We start from the raw sequence: 19,421 nt of genomic DNA, 5'->3' as shown, positions 1-19,421 counted from the left end.
GGTGGCAGGGACCCAGGCGTTTAGGCCGTCATCTGCCGCCTTCCAGGCACGCTGGAAAGGGAGCTGGACCGGAAGTGGAACAGCCTGGACTCAGGTGCGTTGCAGGCATCCCAAGCAGCCGCTTACCCCACTTGCCGACCGGGCCCAGCCGTGCCTCGTGTAGCCAGACCTCCACAGTTTCTAACTTCTTCTCCTGGTGTCTAGCCCATTCACCTGAGCCCCTCCTTCAGCCCTGCCTGCAATGGCGACACCAAGTTCTGTTTCATCCGCCATCTCCAGCTTTGGCTGCACACGCGGTTCCAGGCGGGAGGGCTCTGCTCCTGGCACCCACCTCGGTGCGCGCTCAGCGGGACTCCCTCGCGGCTCCCCGTGGCGACCTGCCACTCTCTGCACACTGTGTTCGAGACCTCCCCCCGCGCCCAGCCCGGCGCTCAGCCCTGCGGAGCTTTGCGTGCGACGTCTCCTGTGTGCGTCCTACTCGGACTTCCTGCCACCCTCAGTCCGCATTCCAGGTCCGCGTATTCGGAAGTTCCAGCCACGGGAGCGTCACGTTCCGTCTTCCCGGGCCTGTCTGCCTTCCTTCCGTGATTTCAGTCACACCACGCGGGCCTTTGGGGGCTGCGCCGCACAACCTGAGGCACACGTGTTACTGTTTGAGCCTTCTTTCGTACACCTTCTGTGGTCTCTCTGCGCTCACTGGCTCCTTCCTGCCGTTTTCACTCTCGGTCCAGGCACCTGGTGAAGTCTCCACTCCACACGCCCACGTGTCAGCCCTGGATCTCCGTGGGGGGCCGGTCTGAGTCTGTTTTCACTGCTATAGCAAAATGTCTTTAAAAAAAAAAAAAAGCAGCTTATTTAGCTCATGTTTTGGAGGCCAAAAACTGGATCAAGCGCTCCCACCGGCGCGGTGTCTGCCGAGTGCCCCCACCCCGCTGGGCTGCATCACAGCCTAGTGAGTGCCAGTGGCCGTGGCCGTGGCCGTGGCGGCGACCCACGCCAGAGGGAAGTTAGAACTGCACGGGCCACTTCCTAGGACAGCGCCCAGTGCCCACCTCCTCACACCTTGGACACCGCGTTGTCTCGAGAGCCCCTCCTTTCCAGGAAGGCCTCGGTGCCTGTCTCCCACGGGTCGGGGAATTCTCTGCCGTATCTTGGACATGGCCACTGCTGTGCTGTGAGGGCTTTGCCCCGTGTTCTCCTTCCCCAGAAAGCCGTGACTGTTCCCCCGGGAGAACGTGCTGCTGTCCGTGTGGCCGGCAGTGGACCTGGCTGGACTCAGACCGAAGACATTGGCCTCCTCTGACGTCCAGGCTGCCGGGGTCAACGTCAGCGCAGCTCTCTGGTCCTCGGCTGGGCCCCTCGCAGTCTTCCCTGCCTGCGGGTGACGCAGAGTCCCGCAGAGCGTGCGGCCTCACTGCCCAGGCCTCTTCCTTCTGGTCCCTCAGGCCGGAAGGACCAGGGCACTGCCGCCCGTGTTTTAGCCCCGAGTGCTGCCAACGCCACCTCACGCAGGTGCAAAGCCGTAACCGGAGGAAGCTCTCCTCATCGCAAGCACTGACCAACCCCGCCCCGCGGGCGTCCACCAAGTGTCTCCGGGTGTTTGCTTCAGTCTGACTTGCTCAACCCCGTCCACTGTTTACGTATCCGACGTCGCGTGGAGGACAGGGCTGCAGAAGTTTGCTCGGCCATGCTGGAAGCAAACGTCTCTGTCACACGCCTACGGGGGCTACCAGCCTGGGGAGTGCCTCCCCGCCCTGCAGAGCGTCCCTGCTCCTGCTGTTTGCTCTGGTCACTGCGGTCCCGCACCCATGACTGCTGCACCGCTGTCACCTCCGGACCTCCAGGCGCACGGGAGGGGCTCACGAGAGGCAGCACGGGCTGTCCACGGAGGGGCCGGCAGACAGGCGCCTGCTGTTGCGTCTGGATCGTCTCGATGCCGACAGAACGTCCACGCCTGGCAGACAAGACCGCAGGGGGCTCTGCTGGCCCTGGCTAGGAAGGGGCCCGGGCACCAGGAATCCTGAGAGGCCGCAGAGGGACTGGCGGGGAGGGGCGGGCTCCTCGCGCGGTTTCACTCACAGAATCTTTATGGCTCCCCCTCGACACCGCACGCAGTGACCACGTCGGTCGGGGGAGCCCAGGGAGGCTCAGGCCTAGGGGTCTGAGGGCCCCTCCCACTCGGGGACTCGCTGTCGCTCTCGCCTGGAATGTCTTCGGTGATGAAACTCGAGAACGGACCGGGCTGCGGCTTTCACGCGTGACTCCATCGCTATGTCTTCACACACTCGTCCGGGCACAAGGAAGCAGCACACAGGACACTGTGCCTTCTCGACAATTCCGCTCTCTGACCCCCGACCTCCCAGCTCCTCTCCCATCCATGCCGGCCCCAGAGCTGCAAAGCCCAGGCACCGGGTCACCTGACCACACAGGGACGACAAGGCACTGCTGAGGAAGCCCAGGGAGCTCCCCAAACACAAGATCTGCTGGCAAACGCCTCCCAGGATGCTCAGACGCACATGGCTGTCCCCGTGGTCCTAGCCAGCCGGAGCCCGCCCAGTCCACGCAGAGGAGAGAGGCGGCCACGACGTGGTCACCTTCCCCGGCCCACTGCACACTGTCGGTACAGATAAAGAAGTGGGTTCCCTTTGCCAGGAAGATGAAATGGGCATCTCCAAGCACCCCCAGGAGGAAGACGCTGGGGGCCTTGGGGCGCTCAGTTATGGGGAGCAGCCCAAGTGCAGACCCCACCATTAGTCAAAGAGCACAGGCCAAGGATGCGAGTGGCAGCGTCACGGGGTCACCGAGGAAGAGGAAGGATCCACGGTGACAGCGACTCGAGGCTCTCCAACTCCGGCAGTAAGAACCCACAGGAGGCCGACCTGCAGCCCAGGCCAGGTTTATGGCGGCTTATGCCCACGCATGAGGCGGGCAGCACGGCAGAAGAGGTTGCTTCCAGCGGCCCACCGAGGGGTCGGCAGGGGTTTTATGGGGTCGTGGTGGGTGTGATGGTGCCCCCTCAGCATGCAGCACTTCATTCACACCCAGCTGGGGGTTCTGCTGGGGTGCAGCTCCTTCGGCACACGAGGTGGAAACGGCAGTGTTGTCACCCAGGAAGGTCGTGAACCTGCTGTGTTGAGCTGTTCTGCACGTGTGCTTGGGCTGGGCACTGCCTGAAGGGGCAGCAGGGGACCTTCTGGGGTCCCAGCGTGACTGTCCCTGGCTCCTGATTGGCTGGTGACCTGGGTCGGGGATGGGTGCATGTCCAGGTGGGAAGGGGTGTGGTTTGGCAAGTCCTGCACCTATCCTGTCTCACTAGGAGCCGCACGGGCTACTTCTACACATCACCTTACCTAAACCTTGCACCAGCACCTCCACAAAGGCGTGACCAGGAAGACAGAGCTGGCGGGGAACGAGCAAAGGTTCGGCACACATTGCTTGGACATCCAGAGATGACACTGTTTGGTAGACACAGGACCAGGAGAGAACAGAGCCTCGGCTTCAACCTCATCGCCTACAGACAAGGAACACAAGGCCCAGACACACGAGCGCCCACCTCAAAGCCACCTGCCAGGGTGTGCAGCTGCTCCAACCCCCGGCACAGGAGCCACGGCCAGCACCCAGCAGCCCCATGAGCCTGGCCGTAGAAACAGTGAGCGGGCAGCGGAGCTCCTGGTACACAGGGTCCAGCCTGGACGATATGTGGCTCCCATGCCAGTGGCCCAGCCCCGGCACTCTCTGCAGAGGACACACTGGAGACCATCGTGTGCTGCTTGGTTAGGGCCACGGCAGCTGCTGCATGACAGACCACCAAACCACGGTGGCCTAAGACAAAACAAGCATGCGTGGGTCTGAGTGTGGGGTGGCTGACATCACACGGGCTTCGCTGGGTATTTGATTCAGACCACAGGTAGACTGGGCTTGGCCTAGGCTGCAGGTGAAATTTAGACCTGTCCCACATGGGTTCACTCTGGAGACCAAAGTGAAGGGACCTCTCGGGACACAGACACGGCTGGGACACATACAGCCCCGGTGGCCCCTGGCTCGGGACACAGACACGGCTGGGACACATACAGCCCCGGTGGCCCCTGGCTCGGGACACAGACACGGCTGGGACACATACAGCCCCGGTGGCCCCTGCTCAGGACACAGACACGGCTGGGACACATACAGCCCTGGTGGCCCCTGCTCAGGACACAGTCATGGCTGGGACACATACAGCCCCGGTGGCCCCTGCTCAGGACACAGTCATGGCCTGGACACATACAGCCCTGGTGGCCCCTGCTCAGGACACAGTCATGGCCTGGACACATACAGCCCCGGTGGCCCCTCCTCAGGACACAGACACAGCTGGGACACATACAGCCCTGGTGGCCCCTCCTCAGGACACAGTCATGGCTGGGACACATACAGCCCTGGTGGCCCCTGCTCAGGACACAGACACAGCTGGGACACATACAGCCCCGGTGGCCCCTGCTCAGGACACAGACACGGCTGGGACACATACAGCCCCGGTGGCCCCTGGCTCGGGACACAGACACGGCTGGGACACATACAGCCCCGGTGGCCCCTGGCTCAGGACACAGACACGGCTGGGACACATACAGCCCTGGTGGCCCCTGCTCAGGACACAGTCATGGCTGGGACACATACAGCCCCGGTGGCCCCTGCTCAGGACACAGTCATGGCCTGGACACATACAGCCCCGGTGGCCCCTGGCTCAGGACACAGACACGGCTGGGACACATACAGCCCCGGTGGCCCCTGGCTCGGGACACAGACACGGCTGGGACACATACAGCCCTGGTGGCCCCTGGCTCGGGACACAGACATGGCCTGGACACATACAGCCCTGGTGGCCCCTGGCTCGGGACACAGACATGGCCTGGACACATACAGCCCTGGTGGCCCCTGCTCAGGACACAGACAGGACTGGGATACGTACAGCTCTGGAGGCCCCGCTCAGGCTAAGCCCCACATACACCCTGTTGAGGAAAGCCCCCCACGGCAGCCAGGGAGGTGCACTCTGCTCACCAGCTGGAGACGGCAGGGGCGGGGCATCGGCTCTGTGGCCCTTCCCAGCTCCAACCCTGCGGGACTGTGCATTGGCAGCAACACCAGGGACATACACACCACACTGAAGACTGCCCAAATCCAGAATGTGGTCCTGGCCTCATTCTGCCTCACCCACGGCCACAGGACTGCATCCCACTTCCAAATCCAATCCTCCCCAAAGCTTCATGCCTGACTCCGGACCTTCAAGACGGGCTGTGAGTTGGCTAGCAGCAATCACACAGCAGAAAGGCAGCTCCTGGCATTTTTTGCCACAGGCACAATGGCAACAGAGATGATGGTGGTGGTGGTGATGATGATGGTGATGGTGGTGGTGATGATGGTGATGGTGATGATGATGATGGTGATGGTGATGGTGGTGATGATGGTGATGATGGTGATGGTGGTGGTGGTGGTGGTGATGGTGATGGTGGTGGTGGTGGTGGTGGTGGTGATGGTGGTGATGATGATGATGATGGTGGTGGTGGTGATGGTGGTGGTGGTGATGGTGGTGATGGTGATGGTGGTGGTGGTGATGATGATGGTGATGGTGGTGATGGTGATGGTGATGGTGATGGTGGTGCTGATGGTGATGGTGGTGATGGTGATGGTGGTGGTGGTGGTGGTGATGGTGGTGGTGGTGATGATGATGATGGTGATGGTGGTGATGATGGTGATGATGGTGATGGTGGTGCTGATGGTGATGGTGATGGTGGTGATGGTGATGGTGGTGATGATGATGATGATGGTGATGGTGATGATGGTGATGGTGGTGGTGGTGATGATGATGATGGTGATGGTGGTGGTGATGTGGTGATGGTGGTGCTGATGGTGATGGTGGTGCTGATGGTGCTGATGGTGATGGTGATGATGGTGATGGTGGTGGTGGTGATGGTGGTGATGGTGATGGTGATGATGGTGATGGTGGTGATGATGATGATGGTGATGGTGGTGGTGATGATGATGGTGGTGATGATGATGGTGATGGTGGTGGTGGTGGTGATGATGATGGTGATGGTGGTGATGGTGATGGTGGTGGTGGTTGTGATAGTGATGGTGATGATGATGATGGTGACATTTGTCAGTCTGCTTTATTTTATTTTATTTTTTTTTTGACAGGCAGAGTGGACAGTAGAGAGAGACAGAGAGAAGGGTCTTCCTTTTGCCATTGGTTCACCCTCCAATGGCCGCCATGGTAGGTGTGCTGCGGCCGGCGCACTGCGCTGATCCGATGGCAGGAGCCAGGTGCTTCTCCTGGTCTCCCATGGGGTGCAGGGCCCAAGCACTTGGGCCATCCTCCAGTGCACTCCCTGGCCACAGCAGAGAGCTGGACTGGAAGAGGGGCAACCGGGACAGGATCGGTGCCCCGACCGGGACTAGAACCCGGTGTGCCAGCGCCGCAAGGCGGAGGATTAGCCTAGTGAGCCGTGGCACGGGCCAGTCTGCTTTATTTTTAAAAACACACTGTCTCCATGGAAGCCAAAAAGATTCACGTTATGTTTAGACAGCTCAGAATGACCAGATGCTGGCCCTAACTGCCTCCTTCAAACCGCCATGTACGATGACCTCAGTCTGACAGAAGAGACCCTCTGACAGGTGGCAAGGGGATCCCAGGCATGACGTGTCTGACAGTGGAGGCAAATATCTAGACCCCAGCCCCTTTCGCACACGTGGGAAATCTACGAGTGGCTGGGAGGACTCAGTCCCGGGAGCCCTCACTGCTGCCACTCGAGGTCTGCACTGGTGGGAGCTGGCCCAGAATGCACCCGCGCTGGTGGGAGCTGGCCCAGATGCTCCAGTGCACGCTGAGGGCGCCCTCACTGGTGGGAACTGGCCCAGACGCTCCAGTGCACACTGAGGGCGCCCTCACTGGTGGGAGCTGGCCCAGACGCTCCAGTGTGTGCTGTGGGCGCCCTCACTGGTGGGAGCTGGCCCAGACGCTCCAGTGTGTGCTGTGGGCGCCCTCACTGGTGGGAGCTGGCCCAGACGCTCCAGTGTGTGCTGTGGGCGCCCTCACTGGTGGGAGCTGGCCCAGACGCTCCAGTGTGTGCTGTGGGCGCCCTCACTGGTGGGAGCTGGCCCAGAATGCTCCAGTGCACACTGAGGGCGCCCTCACTGGTGGGAACTGGCCCAGACGCTCCAGTGCACACTGAGGGCGCCCTCACTGGTGGGAACTGGCCCAGACGCTCTAGTGCACACTGAGGGCGCCCTCACTGGTGGGAGCTGGCCCAGACGCTCCAGTGTGTGCTGTGGGCGCCCTCACTGGTGGGAGCTGGCCCAGACGCTCCAGTGTGTGCTGTGGGCGCCCTCACTGGTGGGAGCTGGCCCAGACGCTCCAGTGTGTGCTGAGGGCGCCCTCACTGGTGGGAGCTGGCCCAGATGCTCCAGTGCACACTGAGGGTGCCCTCACTGGTGGGAGCTGGCCCAGACGCTCCAGTGCACACTGAGGGTGCCCTCACTGGTGGGAGCTGGCCCAGACGCTCCAGTGTGTGCTGTGGGCGCCCTCACTGGTGGGAGCTGGCCCAGACGCTCCAGTGTGTGCTGAGGGCGCCCTCACTGGTGGGAGCTGGTCCAGATGCTCCAGTGCACACTGAGGGTGCCCTCACTGGTGGGAGCTGGCCCAGACGCTCCAGTGCACACTGAGGGTGCCCTCACTGGTGGGAGCTGGCCCAGACGCTCCAGTGTGTGCTGAGGGCGCCCTCACTGGTGGGAGCTGGCCCAGACGCTCCAGTGTGTGCTGTGGGCGCCCTCACTGGTGGGAGCTGGCCCAGACGCTCCAGTGCACACTGAGGGTGCCCTCACTGGTGGGAGCTGGCCCAGAACGCACCCTCGCTGGTGGGAGCTGGCCCAGAATGCTCCAGTGCACACTGAGGGCGCCCTCACTGGTGGGAGCTGGCCCAGAACGCTCCAGTGTGTGCTGTGGGCGCCCTCTTGGTTCTCGAATCACAAGGCTCAATGCCCAGCCGCCCCTAAGACACCGTGAATGCTGGAGCCAAGAGCAGACGCACAGCTCCTCCTGCATGGAGGCCATTCTCAAACCCGCGAACTCAGGTCTGCGGCTCAGAGGGTGACTGTGGACCCCAGCTCTGAGGCCCAGGGGATACCAGAGCGCAGATGAAGCTGCCACTGGGGGGCCGCTGGGTGGCTGCACCCTTGCTGGAGGCCAGGGCTCTCCACCATCACTACCTACCCTCCCCGACCAAGGCTGCTTGTCTCTGTTCAAAAGCAGACATGTTTTTAACCTGGGAGCTGAATGCAATGGTGCATTTAGGGGGCAACTACATAAACTTGTTTATAAAGTTTATACAGAAACACATCAACTGGCAGGAAGATAGCCAAACAATACAAAAAGGAAGAAAACCAAGCAAAGACCTACTTTACTAGATAAAAAGGCCGCAATGGGCTGAATCAGAAGTAGACTTATCAGGGTCGGCACTATAGCACAGTGGGTCCACCACCTGGGTCATCAGCATAAGAACACTGGTTGTAGGGGCAGCACTGCGGCACAGTGGGTTAAAGCCCCAGCCTGCAGCACCAGCATCCTATATACCCACTGCTTCAAGTCCCAGCTGCTCCACTTCCAATCCAGCTCCCTGCTAATGGCCTGGGAAAGCAGTGGAAGATGAGCCAAGCACTTGGGCCCCTGCACCCATGGGGAGACCTGGAAGAAGCTCCTGGCTGGGGATCGGCTCAGCTCCAGCCATTGCAGCCAATTGGGGAATGAATCAGTGGATGAAAGACCTCTCTCTCTCTCTCTCTCTCTCTCTCAAATAAATGAAATAATGAAAAAAATAGCAATGTGCCTAGGAAAGCAGCGGAAGATGGCCCAAGTACCTGGGCCCCTGCCGGACACACAGGAGACTCAGATGGCGTTCTGGGCCCCTGGCTTTGGCCTGGCTGGGCTCCCATCGTGACCTTCTGGGGAGTGACTCAGTGGATGTGAGATCTCTGTCTCTCCCTCTGTCTCTGTAATGTCGCCTTTCAAATAAAGAAAGAAATCTTTCAAAAATGAAAGAAAGGAGTAGGTACCCAGGCAGCGACGGGCACTCGGCGGGGCATGAAGATGCCACCTGGACGCCCACGGCCCGTACGGAGGCGCCTGGGATCAGGTGCCAGCTTCCCGCGCATGCACACCGGGAGGCGGCCCGACGACATCCTGCCCACCATGTGCCAAGTCCACAGGACGCAGTACTGCGTAAAACAGATCAGAAAGTCCTGTGTGGAGACAGCAGACGACAATCGAGTGGAATAAAGGAACAGGCAGAAGGCCCCGCGGGCTCCACGTGCTGGCGGACAGAGGCAAGTGCGGTGGAGAGGGGTCTGGCAGAGCCGGTGCCGGTGGGGAGGGCGGGCTGCACACGCACGGGAGCACCTGTGGCAGGTGAGCCGCGAATGCTGGGGGCGGGCGTCCCGGCGTGGCCACCTCCCACTGCCCTTCTCCAAGGGAGATGCCTTGGAGGCAGACCGCGGGCTGGCGTTTCCCGTGCCTTGGTCCACTCCAGGCATCCAGAACCCCCAGGACTGTCACGTGTTAGGGGCAAGGCCTGAAATAAAGTCCAGGGCCCAGCAGCCAGCAGGCAGGGGGAGGTTGGAGGAAGACGACTGGCGCCTGCGGCCCCCGTTCACCCTGACGTTCCTGCCGTCAGAGCCCTCAGTGACCAGCGAGTGTCCACCTGGCCCCCGAGTCAGACCCCGGGAAGCCCGGCCGCCCCTTCCTCTCCCCCGTGCTCCCGAGTATCTCCCGACCCCGTCTCCTGGCGTCACGGGAGCTTTTACCCAGGCATCTCCTCGTTTCTCAGTCCGGGGCGCAGAGAGGGGCGGGGCTGCTTCAGTGGCTCCCCGGCCCCATCTCTGTGCCTCAAGCCCCACCCCCCCTCCAGCCCGCCCCGTGTGGCTCAGCAGGGAATGCTGCTCCTGGGAGCTGACCCAAGAGCTTAGGGAACCTGCTACAGGGCCTGGCACCGGGGCGGGCACGGGACCGACTGCGGTCACTCACACAGCCATTGGCTCCTTGGAAACCTGTCACAGCCACCTCCCAAGTTCATCCACGTGCACATTGCTACAGGCAGAAGACGACTCGCCAGAGGGACCGTCACGGGCACCTTCAGCCGTCGTTTAAGAGAGGCCCGCGACTCCACGCTCAGCCCTCTGGCAGCTGCTCGCCAGCCCCCAGCAGCACATGCGCCCCCTGCTTCAGTGCCGGCTTCTTTCACTTCCGGAGGAACAAACCACGGCCGCAGGAGCTCCCGCCGCACCTGGCCCCACGGTGCCCGGCACCAGGAACTCAGCAGGCAGCCAGGCGGTGCCTTGGCGAACGCTGCACACGGAAAGCTGGCCAGAGCCGCATGGGAGGCGTTCAAGCCCGCCAGAGGATGCCAGGGGAGGGTGGGCTTCGTCCTGGGATGGTCCAGGCCTGCACAGGGAGGGAGAAGGACAGACGCGCAGAGCGGGGCCTACCTTCCTGAACTCGCGCATGCCGATTTTCCCGTGAGGCTCCTTGCTCACGGCGAGGAAGCGTTTCCGGAACACCGGGTCCTGCTGCCGTATGCGGGTCTTGAGTCTCTCGATGACTTCCTCTTTGGTCATGCACTTGGCCGGGCCGCCCTTCTCCTCCACGGGCTTGCTTCTGCAATCACAGCCACAGCGGGGGTTAGCGCCGGCATCACCTGATGTGTTCTTGACGCGCGCCCGCTGTCCACGCAAGCCGCACAAGGAGGCCACCCCCACTCCGCCCTGGTCATAAGGCAGGAGGGCTGGGAAAGGTGGGGTGGCTGACTCCCCGCCCTCACTGCAGTGGGCAGCCCGAGTGCACGCAGGAGCCCCTCCTGGGGCTGGGGGAGGCCGGGTGGGGACACCGTTCTCCTGTGTGAGAGCCCCAACGGCACCCTGAGTCGGCCAGCCCGGCCGTGGTTTCACACGTGCGTGAAGGGGATATTTTCTAGACTGGGAAGTGATGCCACAGCCCACGGGGGGCCTTCTATCTAAGAAACAGGCTGTTTGTGTTAACCCCACCAAGGAAGTCGCCCGATGCCCGTGGAAGTGACGGGGGGTGGGGGGCACACACCAGGCTGATTTGTGCAATCAACTGATTCCCAAATACATGCTTCCTGTGATGAGCTCGGGGACAGAGAGAGGGAGGGAGGGTGTGCGTGTGTGTGAACATGTGTGCGTGTGAATACGTGTGTATGTGTGTGTGAACATGTGTGTGAACACGTGTATGTGCGTGTGTGAACATTTGTGTGAATATGTGTGTGTGCATGTGTGAGCACGCGTATATGCACATATGAACGCATGTGCGTGTGTGAACACGTGTGCGCGTATGAACACGTGTGTGAGCATGTATGCGTGTATGAGCATGTGTGAACGTGTGTATGAACACGTGTGTGAGCACGTGTGCGTGTGTGTGTGCGCATGTGTGCATGTGCGTGTGTGGGTGCAGGACCATCATTTCCGCACACTCTGCCAGTCTCTGCAGCCCTAATCTCTAGGGCAGAGCGGCTCAGGGAGCTCCGGGGAGCGGACTCCTGCTCCTCCCGCGCTCCCGCCGTCCGTCACAGCGCGCCCGGAACGCCCACCTTTGATGTGATCCTTAATTGCCGTTACTTTTTACCCGTTTTAGGAAGGAGGCGAATCTTATCGCAGAACATTTCACATGTCTCTTAAAATGCCATCTTTCTGCCCATTTATACAGCAGCGCTGACTGAAAAACCCAGCTATTCAAATTGCATTAGCATATCATTAAAATAATCCGCTGCTCTATTCTTAAGAACTTTTTAAAAGGGATGTGACAGAGTGAAGACTGCCTAATAGTTCTACATTTTGCCTTGCCTTGTGGATTTATTACAGGCTATGAACAAGGAAGTTAAAATAATATCTTTTCATTAAAGTAGACCTGTATTTTTGAAAATGAAGAACTAGAACATACGCCAGTCTGATTTTTTATACATTTACTAACCAAGCTTTATTGTCACAATTCAATTTGGCAATCATTCATCTCACCCATCTGGCCGAATGGGTGCATTTGCGATAAACGTTGAGCAACCTTCAGGGTCTGGCTGCCATAAAGAAGAGCCGTGGGGGTGTCAGCGGGCGGCAGCCGAGTTCTCTGGGAGGCGAGCGTCCTCGACGCCTGGCCCAGGCCGGTGCCCACGCCCCTGGGCCCCCGGGCTCTCGGTCACTGTCGAGGCCTCGGCTGCTCAGACGTCCCCTGCTCCGACCACTGTAGTACAGTGTGCCGTGTTCCCGCCGTACATCGTAAAATATTAAAATACTCATTTAGCCAACAAATATTTACTAAATACCCATCCCATGCAAGGCACCGTGATGGTGTTTCCTAAGTTATTTATGTGCTTATTTAAGAGGCAAAGAGAGACAGAGACAGGAACAGACAGACGGACAGATGGACAAAGTGCTCCAACGAGCTGGTTCCCCCCCAGGTGCCTGCAACTCCCCTAGCTGTGGTCAAAGCAGGTCTCTCACGTGGGTGGCAGGAGCCCCAGGACTGGAGCCATCACCACTGCCTCCCAGGCAGCCGGAGTCGGGAGCCAGAGCTGGGACTTGAACCCAGGTGCCCTAAGCAGTGTCATGACCACGGGGCTACACACGCCCGCCCCAGCACGGGCTCTACCACGGCCCGTTTACCTCTTGGAGAGGTCCGCTGGCTGCCGCTCCTCCCTGGGAGAATGCCCCCCACCTGAGGGCTGGTCCTTTGGGGTGGGCGCTGGAGAGGCGCTGGGGGGGCTGCCGATGCCGATGCACGCCAGCAGCTTCTTGTAGAGGATCCTTCCGGAGGCAGAGTCCTGAAACCCGCTGCAGAGCCTGCATTGAGAGCAAGCGGGACCCGCCCGTTAGAACGCGAGAACTCAGAAGGGGGACCCTACCGAGCGAGCGAGCGACAGGGAGGCTGTGAGACCGAGCGAGCGACAGGGAGGCTGTGAGACCGAGCGAGCGACAGGGAGGCTGTGAGTCAGGGCCGCCCCGGGGCCGCCGCTGCTGGTGGGGATGGAGCGGGGAGGGCCCGCTTCCGGGAGCCCGGCACGCGGTCGTGGTTCAGCAGACAGAGGAAAGTGCGTGTGAGATCGGATGCCCGCACTGGACGCACACGCTTCAGACGCTTCCTTTGGTGGCCAGAGGTCAGAAACAGCCCATGTCACACGTCTACCGACAGACGAGCGAGTCCAGACTGTGCGGAAGTCGCACGACGGAACTCCGCTCAGCAATGAAGAGGGGTGGAGCGCCCGTCCACAGGACACGGATGCATCTCAGAGTCGTCACGCTTCGTCATGCTGCGTCACGCTTTGTCACACTTCGCCAACAAAGCCAGACACAAAGGAAAGCCTTGTACACAGTCCTGGAAGGAGCAGCGATCGATGGAGACAGAGCGCAGGGGTGGGTGGGGGAGGGGTGCTGGAGAGCAGGGGTGGGGGGAGGGGTGCTGGAGAGCAGGGGTGGGGGGAGGGGTGCTAGAGAGCAGGGGTGGAGGGGGAGGGGTGCTGGAGAGCAGGGGTGGGTGGGGGGAGGGGTGCTGGAGAGCAGGGGTGGGTGGGGGAGGGGTGCTGGAGAGCAGGGGTGGGGGGAGGGGTGCTAGAGAGCAGGGGTGGGAGGGGAGGGGTGCTAGAGAGCAGGGGTGGGAGGGGGAGGGGTGCTGGAGAGCAGGGGTGGGTGGGGGAGGGGTGCTGGAGAGCAGGTGGGTGGGGGAGGGGTGCCGGGTTGCAAACGGAGCTTCCGGGAGAGAAGAAAACGTTCACTGTCTGGATTGGTGTCTTGTGGTGGTTTTGTGGGTTGGACACGGGACAGCGTTCATCAAACCGCACCACTGAAGCGTGTGCGGCGTACTGGAAACAGTGCACCCCACAAGACGCAGCGTGAACCAGGGAGGGACGGCTTCCTGAGGTCTGGCACGCGTGTAAACACTTCTGCTGGAATTCTCACACACGCGGACTTCAGGAGCCGTAACACGGCAGCGCTGCATTTCAGCACGCTGCGTGGACACCGCTCATCACAGGGGGCCTGCTGCCTGCTGCAAACTCGGCAGGCCTGAGGACTCAAACAAAGCTCCCACAGTCATCAAAATCCACAAGGCCACGGAGCAGAGGGACCGGGCCGTGGGCCAGTGCTCCCTGGTGGGGTGGGAGAACGGTGTGGCTGGGCCACGGAGCAGAGGGACCGGGCCGTGGGCCAGTGCTCCCTGGTGGGGTGGGAGAACAGCGTGACTGGGCCACGGAGCAGAGGGACCAGGCCGTGGGCCAGTGCTCCCTGGTGGGGTGGGAGAACGGTGTGACTGGGCCACGGAGCAGAGCGACCGGGCCGTGGGCCAGTGCTCCCTGGTGGGGTGGGAGAATGGTGTGACTGGGCCACGGAGCAGAGCGACCGGGCCGTGGGCCAGTGCTCCCTGGTGGGGTGGGAGAACGGTGTGGCTGGGCCACGGAGCAGAGGGACCGGGCCGTGGGCCAGTGCTCCCCGGTGGGGTGGGAGAACAGCGTGACTGGGCCACGGAGCAGAGGGACCGGGCCGTGGGCCAGTGCTCCCTGGTGGGGTGGGAGAACAGCGTGACTGGGCCACGGAGCAGAGGGACCGGGCCGTGGGCCAGTGCTCCCTGGTGGGGTGGGAGAACGGTGTGGCTGGGCCACGGAGCAGAGGGACCGGGCCGTGGGCCAGTGCTCCCTGGTGGGGTGGGAGAACGGTGTGGCTGGGCCACGGAGCAGAGGGACCGGGCCGTGGGCCAGTGCTCCCTGGTAGGGTGGGAGAACGATGTGGCTGGGCCACGGAGCAGAGGGACCGGGCCGTGGGCCAGTGCTCCCTGGTGGGGCATGAGAACGGTGTGACTGGGCCACGGAGCAGAGGGACCGGGCCGTGGGCCAGTGCTCCCTGGTAGGGTGGGAGAATGATGTGGCTGGGCCACAGAGCAGAGGGACCGGGCCGTGGGCCAGTGCTCCCTGGTGGGGCATGAGAACGGTGTGACTGGGCCACGGAGCAGAGGGACCGGGCTGTGGGCCAGTGCTCCCTGGTGGGGCCTGAAAAGGGCGTGACTGCAGGCGGCCACTCTCGAGTGGGCTCTGAGGACAAGCAGCGTCCCTGTAACACTGGGCATCGCCAGCTCCTCTCTGAGTTTCCCACGCGTGTGCGGTGATGCTTGTCGGGGTTCCACGGCCCTGACAGCTAACGGCACGTGTGCTGCACAGCCTGTGTCTCGGAACGTCAGCAGGGTGGCGGTGTGTTTCAGAGACGCGCTCGGCTTCTTCACCGCACGCCCTGGGTCTGACCGGGCCCTGGTCACACCTGCCATAATCGCTGTACCCCCATCCACCCCGCAGGTCACCACTGGATATCCCGACGCTTCTCCTGAGCCCGCACGGAGACACCGCCGGCACCCTGCTCCCTGCTGCCACCCGGGGGACCCTGTGGGACGGGTGCCATGTGACAAAGGCTCCTAGAGGTCGTCAGGTCACGGGCAGAAGCCAGAGTCAGGGTCGGAGGTGCTGGAACACTGAGTGCGGCCACGTCACCCACCCTGTCTGTGCTTCAGGCCCCCATCTGCCCAAGGCCAATGACAAAAACACCTGCCGAGGACCCCGACAGCACCAAGCACGAGAGCACCCAGAAACTGCTGAGACGGGGCTGGGGCACACACGTGCACCCGTAACAGCGCTGCAGTGAGAGCGGCACTGTCCTGTGAGGACGCACACCGAAGCCACGCTTGGCCCCACCAGCACCGAGGCTGTAGTCACCCCAGTGGACCGAGACAAAGGTGCCCTCAGCCTGCAGCTTTGTTCCACGGTGGGGAGGGGCAGCCTGAACGCCCAGAGGCAGGAGAGAACCAAAGCCGTTCAGGCCCATGGTGGCGGAGTCCCGCCATGCGGCAGCACGCACCCACCGAGATCTCCCACACCCACCCGAGAGGCCTCACGGTCCTGCAGCTCAGGGGCCGGCGGCAGCCTCCCCCCAGGGTCACACAGGTGAATGGAATGTCTGGTTCCACTCTGCCTCATGTGGCAACCAAGCCCCCGGTCCCTGGAGTCGGACACTTAGAGCCCTCCCGCCTCCTCTCTCCTCACCCCCAGCGCGGCACTTGCAGGTCCTGAACCTGCACAGGTGGTCACGACAGACGTTCCACAGGAGCGACAGACAGGGAGAAGGGAGCCACCATCACAGCAGACCCTTCCAAGGGACACAGACACGGGGCATGGTCACAGGAAACCCCTCCAAGGGACACAGGCACGGGGGCGTGGTCACAGGAAACCCTCCAAGGGACACAGGCACGGGGGCGTGGTCACAGGAAACCCTTCCATAGGGGACAGACATGGGGCGTGGTCACAGGAAACCCTCCAAGGGACACAGACACGGGGCGTGGTCACAGGAACCCCTCCAAGGGACACAGACACGGGGCGTGGTCACAGGAAACCCTTCCATAGGGGACAGACATGGGGCGTGGTCACAGGAAACCCCTCCAAGGGACACAGGCACGAGGGCGTGGTCACAGGAAACCCCTCCAAGGGACACAGACATGGGACGTGGTCACAGGAAACCCTCCAAGGGACACAGACACGGGGCGTGGTCACAGGAAACCCTCCAAGGGACACAGACACGGGGCGTGGTCACAGGAAACCCTCCAAGGGACACAGACATGGGGCGTGGTCACAGGAAACCCTCCAAGGGACACAGACACGGGGCGTGGTCACAGGAAACCCTCCACATGGGACAGACACGGGGGCGTGGTCACAGGAAACCCCTCCAAGGGACACAGGCACGGGGGCGTGGTCACAGGAACCCTCCAAGGGACACAGACACGAGGGCGTGGTCACAGGAAACCCTTCCACATGGGACAGACACGGGGGCGTGGTCACAGGAACCCTCCAAGGGACACAGACATGGGGCGTGGTCACAGGAAACCCTCCAAGGGACACAGACATGGGGCGTGGTCACAGGAACCCCTCCAAGGGACACAGACACGAGGGCGTGGTCACAGGAAACCCTTCCACATGGGACAGACACGGGGGCGTGGTCACAGGAACCCTCCAAGGGACACAGGCACGGGGGCGTGGTCACAGGAAACCCTCCACATGGGACAGACACGGGGGCGTGGTCACAGGAACCCCTCCACTGGGCCTGGGCCATCCCCAGCTCCCAGCAGCCACTGAGATCAGCAAGTTGCCCAGCCCTGGCCAGCACCGAGGAACGCATTGGCCAGTTTCTTTTCTCTGACTTCCTGGGACGTCCACTCTACTTCCTGTCCTTTCTGATACTTTTAGCCGACACGTTAACACAGCTAGAGTGAGTGGGCCGGCCCCAGGGCCGCTGCAGGCGGGGCAGCTAGCCAGGACATCTGCAGCTGGTGCTCGCGTCACTGGGCTGCGCTCAGCTGTCAGGTGAGGTCGGGCCGCACGTGGGGTAGCAAGCTCTGGCCTCTTACTCAGATTAATTGAAGAATCAGAAAGAGGAAGCTAGAAATCAGACAACAGGAATCCGTACAGGGAGCGAGACACCTGCTGTCTCAGCCGTCGGCAAACAGGGGTCCCAAGAGGTCCCCTTCTCTTGCCCTTGGACATCATCCCAAACCTTCCCCAACCTCCCAAGCTCCCCGTCCCACCCCAGCCTCTGCTCTCGGCCGCCCAGGGGCCCACCTGCCTCACAGCCCCTCCCGTCCAGATTCTAGCTCATCCCCAGCTTCCTGTTAGCTTCTTCCCCAGCACAGCTGGGACACACGTGGGCCCTGGGCTCGAAGGAGTCACACTCCCCGCAGTCGGCGCTTGTGCCCCAAGCCAGGCGGCCCTGAGAGTCAAGCGTTTGTGCAGCCTCTCAGCTAGGACGTCTGGGACGCAGCTAGCACTGGCACAGGGACCAGACGGAGCAGCAGGTGGGTTCTGGGCCCACTTCTCCCACCTGGGCTCCCTGGGCCTCTCCCGACGCGTTGTCACCTGGTTCCCCCACACTAGCAAACATGTCTTCATGCAAACACTCCCCACGGCCTGGACAAACCGCAAAGGCTCAGGCCCAGCACGCACCGAGCCCCGGAGAGCTGAGGGTCGACCACGTGTGGCGAGACACCCACAACCCAGTCCTGAGGACGACGCCCAACCCGCAGGACTCCACCGTGATGACGTCAGGACGGCCGTCAGACCACAGCTTAGCGAGATCCTGGCCCCTGGGGCACTACAGAAAATGTTACAAAAACAAAGAAAAGGTGTTTGCTGGCAGAGAGACACCGGCAGACAGACAGACAGAACCCACAAACGTCCCAGAGACCAGGGCAGCGCTCAGGCCCAGCCCTCGCCAGCCGTGACGCAGACGGCGCGGAACTTCTCCAAACCTCGGCTTCTTTCTGCATAAAAAGGACTGGTAACACGAGGGCACTTCAAAACGTTTACAGAAAAATGAAAGGAAAAGAATGGGTTTATTTTGATGCGAAAAATTTTGAAATGTATGTGTTTTTTTCCTGAATGCACATTTTATTTGTATTATAAAAAATTTTTTTCACCCAAGTAAACTCTTACCTTTAATTCCATTTTCCCATGAACCTCTGGGAGTGGCGTCCTAGTTACCTGCCGCGGGTGTGGTGAGGACCACAATGCCCAATGCTCATTAAGGACTCAATAAATAGTAGCTAATGTTACCGATAGCACCTATCAGTATTGCAAAAAATACACAGGAAAGGGTTTAGAACTATGAACTAGGCTTCAAGAAAAATGTGGTATGAATTAATTTGTTACCAAAAAACTTACTTTATTATATGTTCATTCGTTAAAAATGGGCAGAATATTTGCATGATTTTCTTGAAATTATTTCGACCAATGAGCCCTGTGTCTCCAAGGTCGTAGGACTGCAGCGTTTTATGAAAAGCTGGCAGATTCCTAGCAAGCGCGTCATGAACAATCTCTTCCACCTGACGTAAGAAACGGACATTTACCAAGCTGCACACGGGACCTGCCGGGGCCCTCGCGGCCACGTGGGAAGCCGTCCGCAAGACGCGTGCCACTTACGGAGTCCCACGCCAGCGGGGGAGGCACCTCGGAGTCCGCAGTGGGGGGCGCTTTCTTCGTCTGAGGGGGAGAGAGAGAACGAACAGAAATCACTCGGGAAAGGCCGCAGGAGAGCTTGGAGGCAGGCAGAGTCGAACTTAAACCCCAGCTGGGGCCGGCGCTGTGGCGCAGCAGGTAAAGCCACCGCCTGCAGTGCCGGCCGGCATCCCATATGGGTGCTGGTTTGAGTCCCGGCTGCTCCACTTCCGATCCAGCTCTCTGCTGTGGCCTGGGAAAGCAGTAGAGGATGGCCCAAGTGCTTGGGCCCTGCACATGCCTGGGAGACCTGGAAGAAGCTCCTGGCTCCTGGCTTCAGATCGGTGCAGCTCCGGCCATTGCTGCCATCTGGGGAGTGAA

At 61.2% G+C, this 19,421-nt stretch overlaps 1 protein-coding gene across 1 annotated transcript in view; it reads right to left on the bottom strand.

Moving 5' to 3' along the window:
* The window catches only part of EFCAB6 (EF-hand calcium binding domain 6), a 248,212-nt gene that overhangs the window by 86,146 nt on the left and 142,645 nt on the right, over window positions 1-19,421 (bottom strand). The window contains exons 15-18 of the mRNA XM_062201869.1: window positions 19,026-19,085; window positions 18,768-18,928; window positions 12,691-12,867; window positions 10,507-10,675 (exon numbers count right to left, since the gene is read on the bottom strand). Coding sequence (XP_062057853.1) covers window positions 10,507-10,675; window positions 12,691-12,867; window positions 18,768-18,928; window positions 19,026-19,085 — 567 coding nt within the window. The remainder of the gene's footprint in view (window positions 1-10,506; window positions 10,676-12,690; window positions 12,868-18,767; window positions 18,929-19,025; window positions 19,086-19,421) is intronic.

The sequence above is a fragment of the Lepus europaeus genome, chromosome 10, assembly GCF_033115175.1.
Source record: "Lepus europaeus isolate LE1 chromosome 10, mLepTim1.pri, whole genome shotgun sequence".
Lineage (NCBI taxonomy): Eukaryota > Metazoa > Chordata > Mammalia > Lagomorpha > Leporidae > Lepus > Lepus europaeus.
Note: the sequence above shows the minus strand (reverse complement) of the source record. Positions and strands in the feature narration are given on the sequence as shown.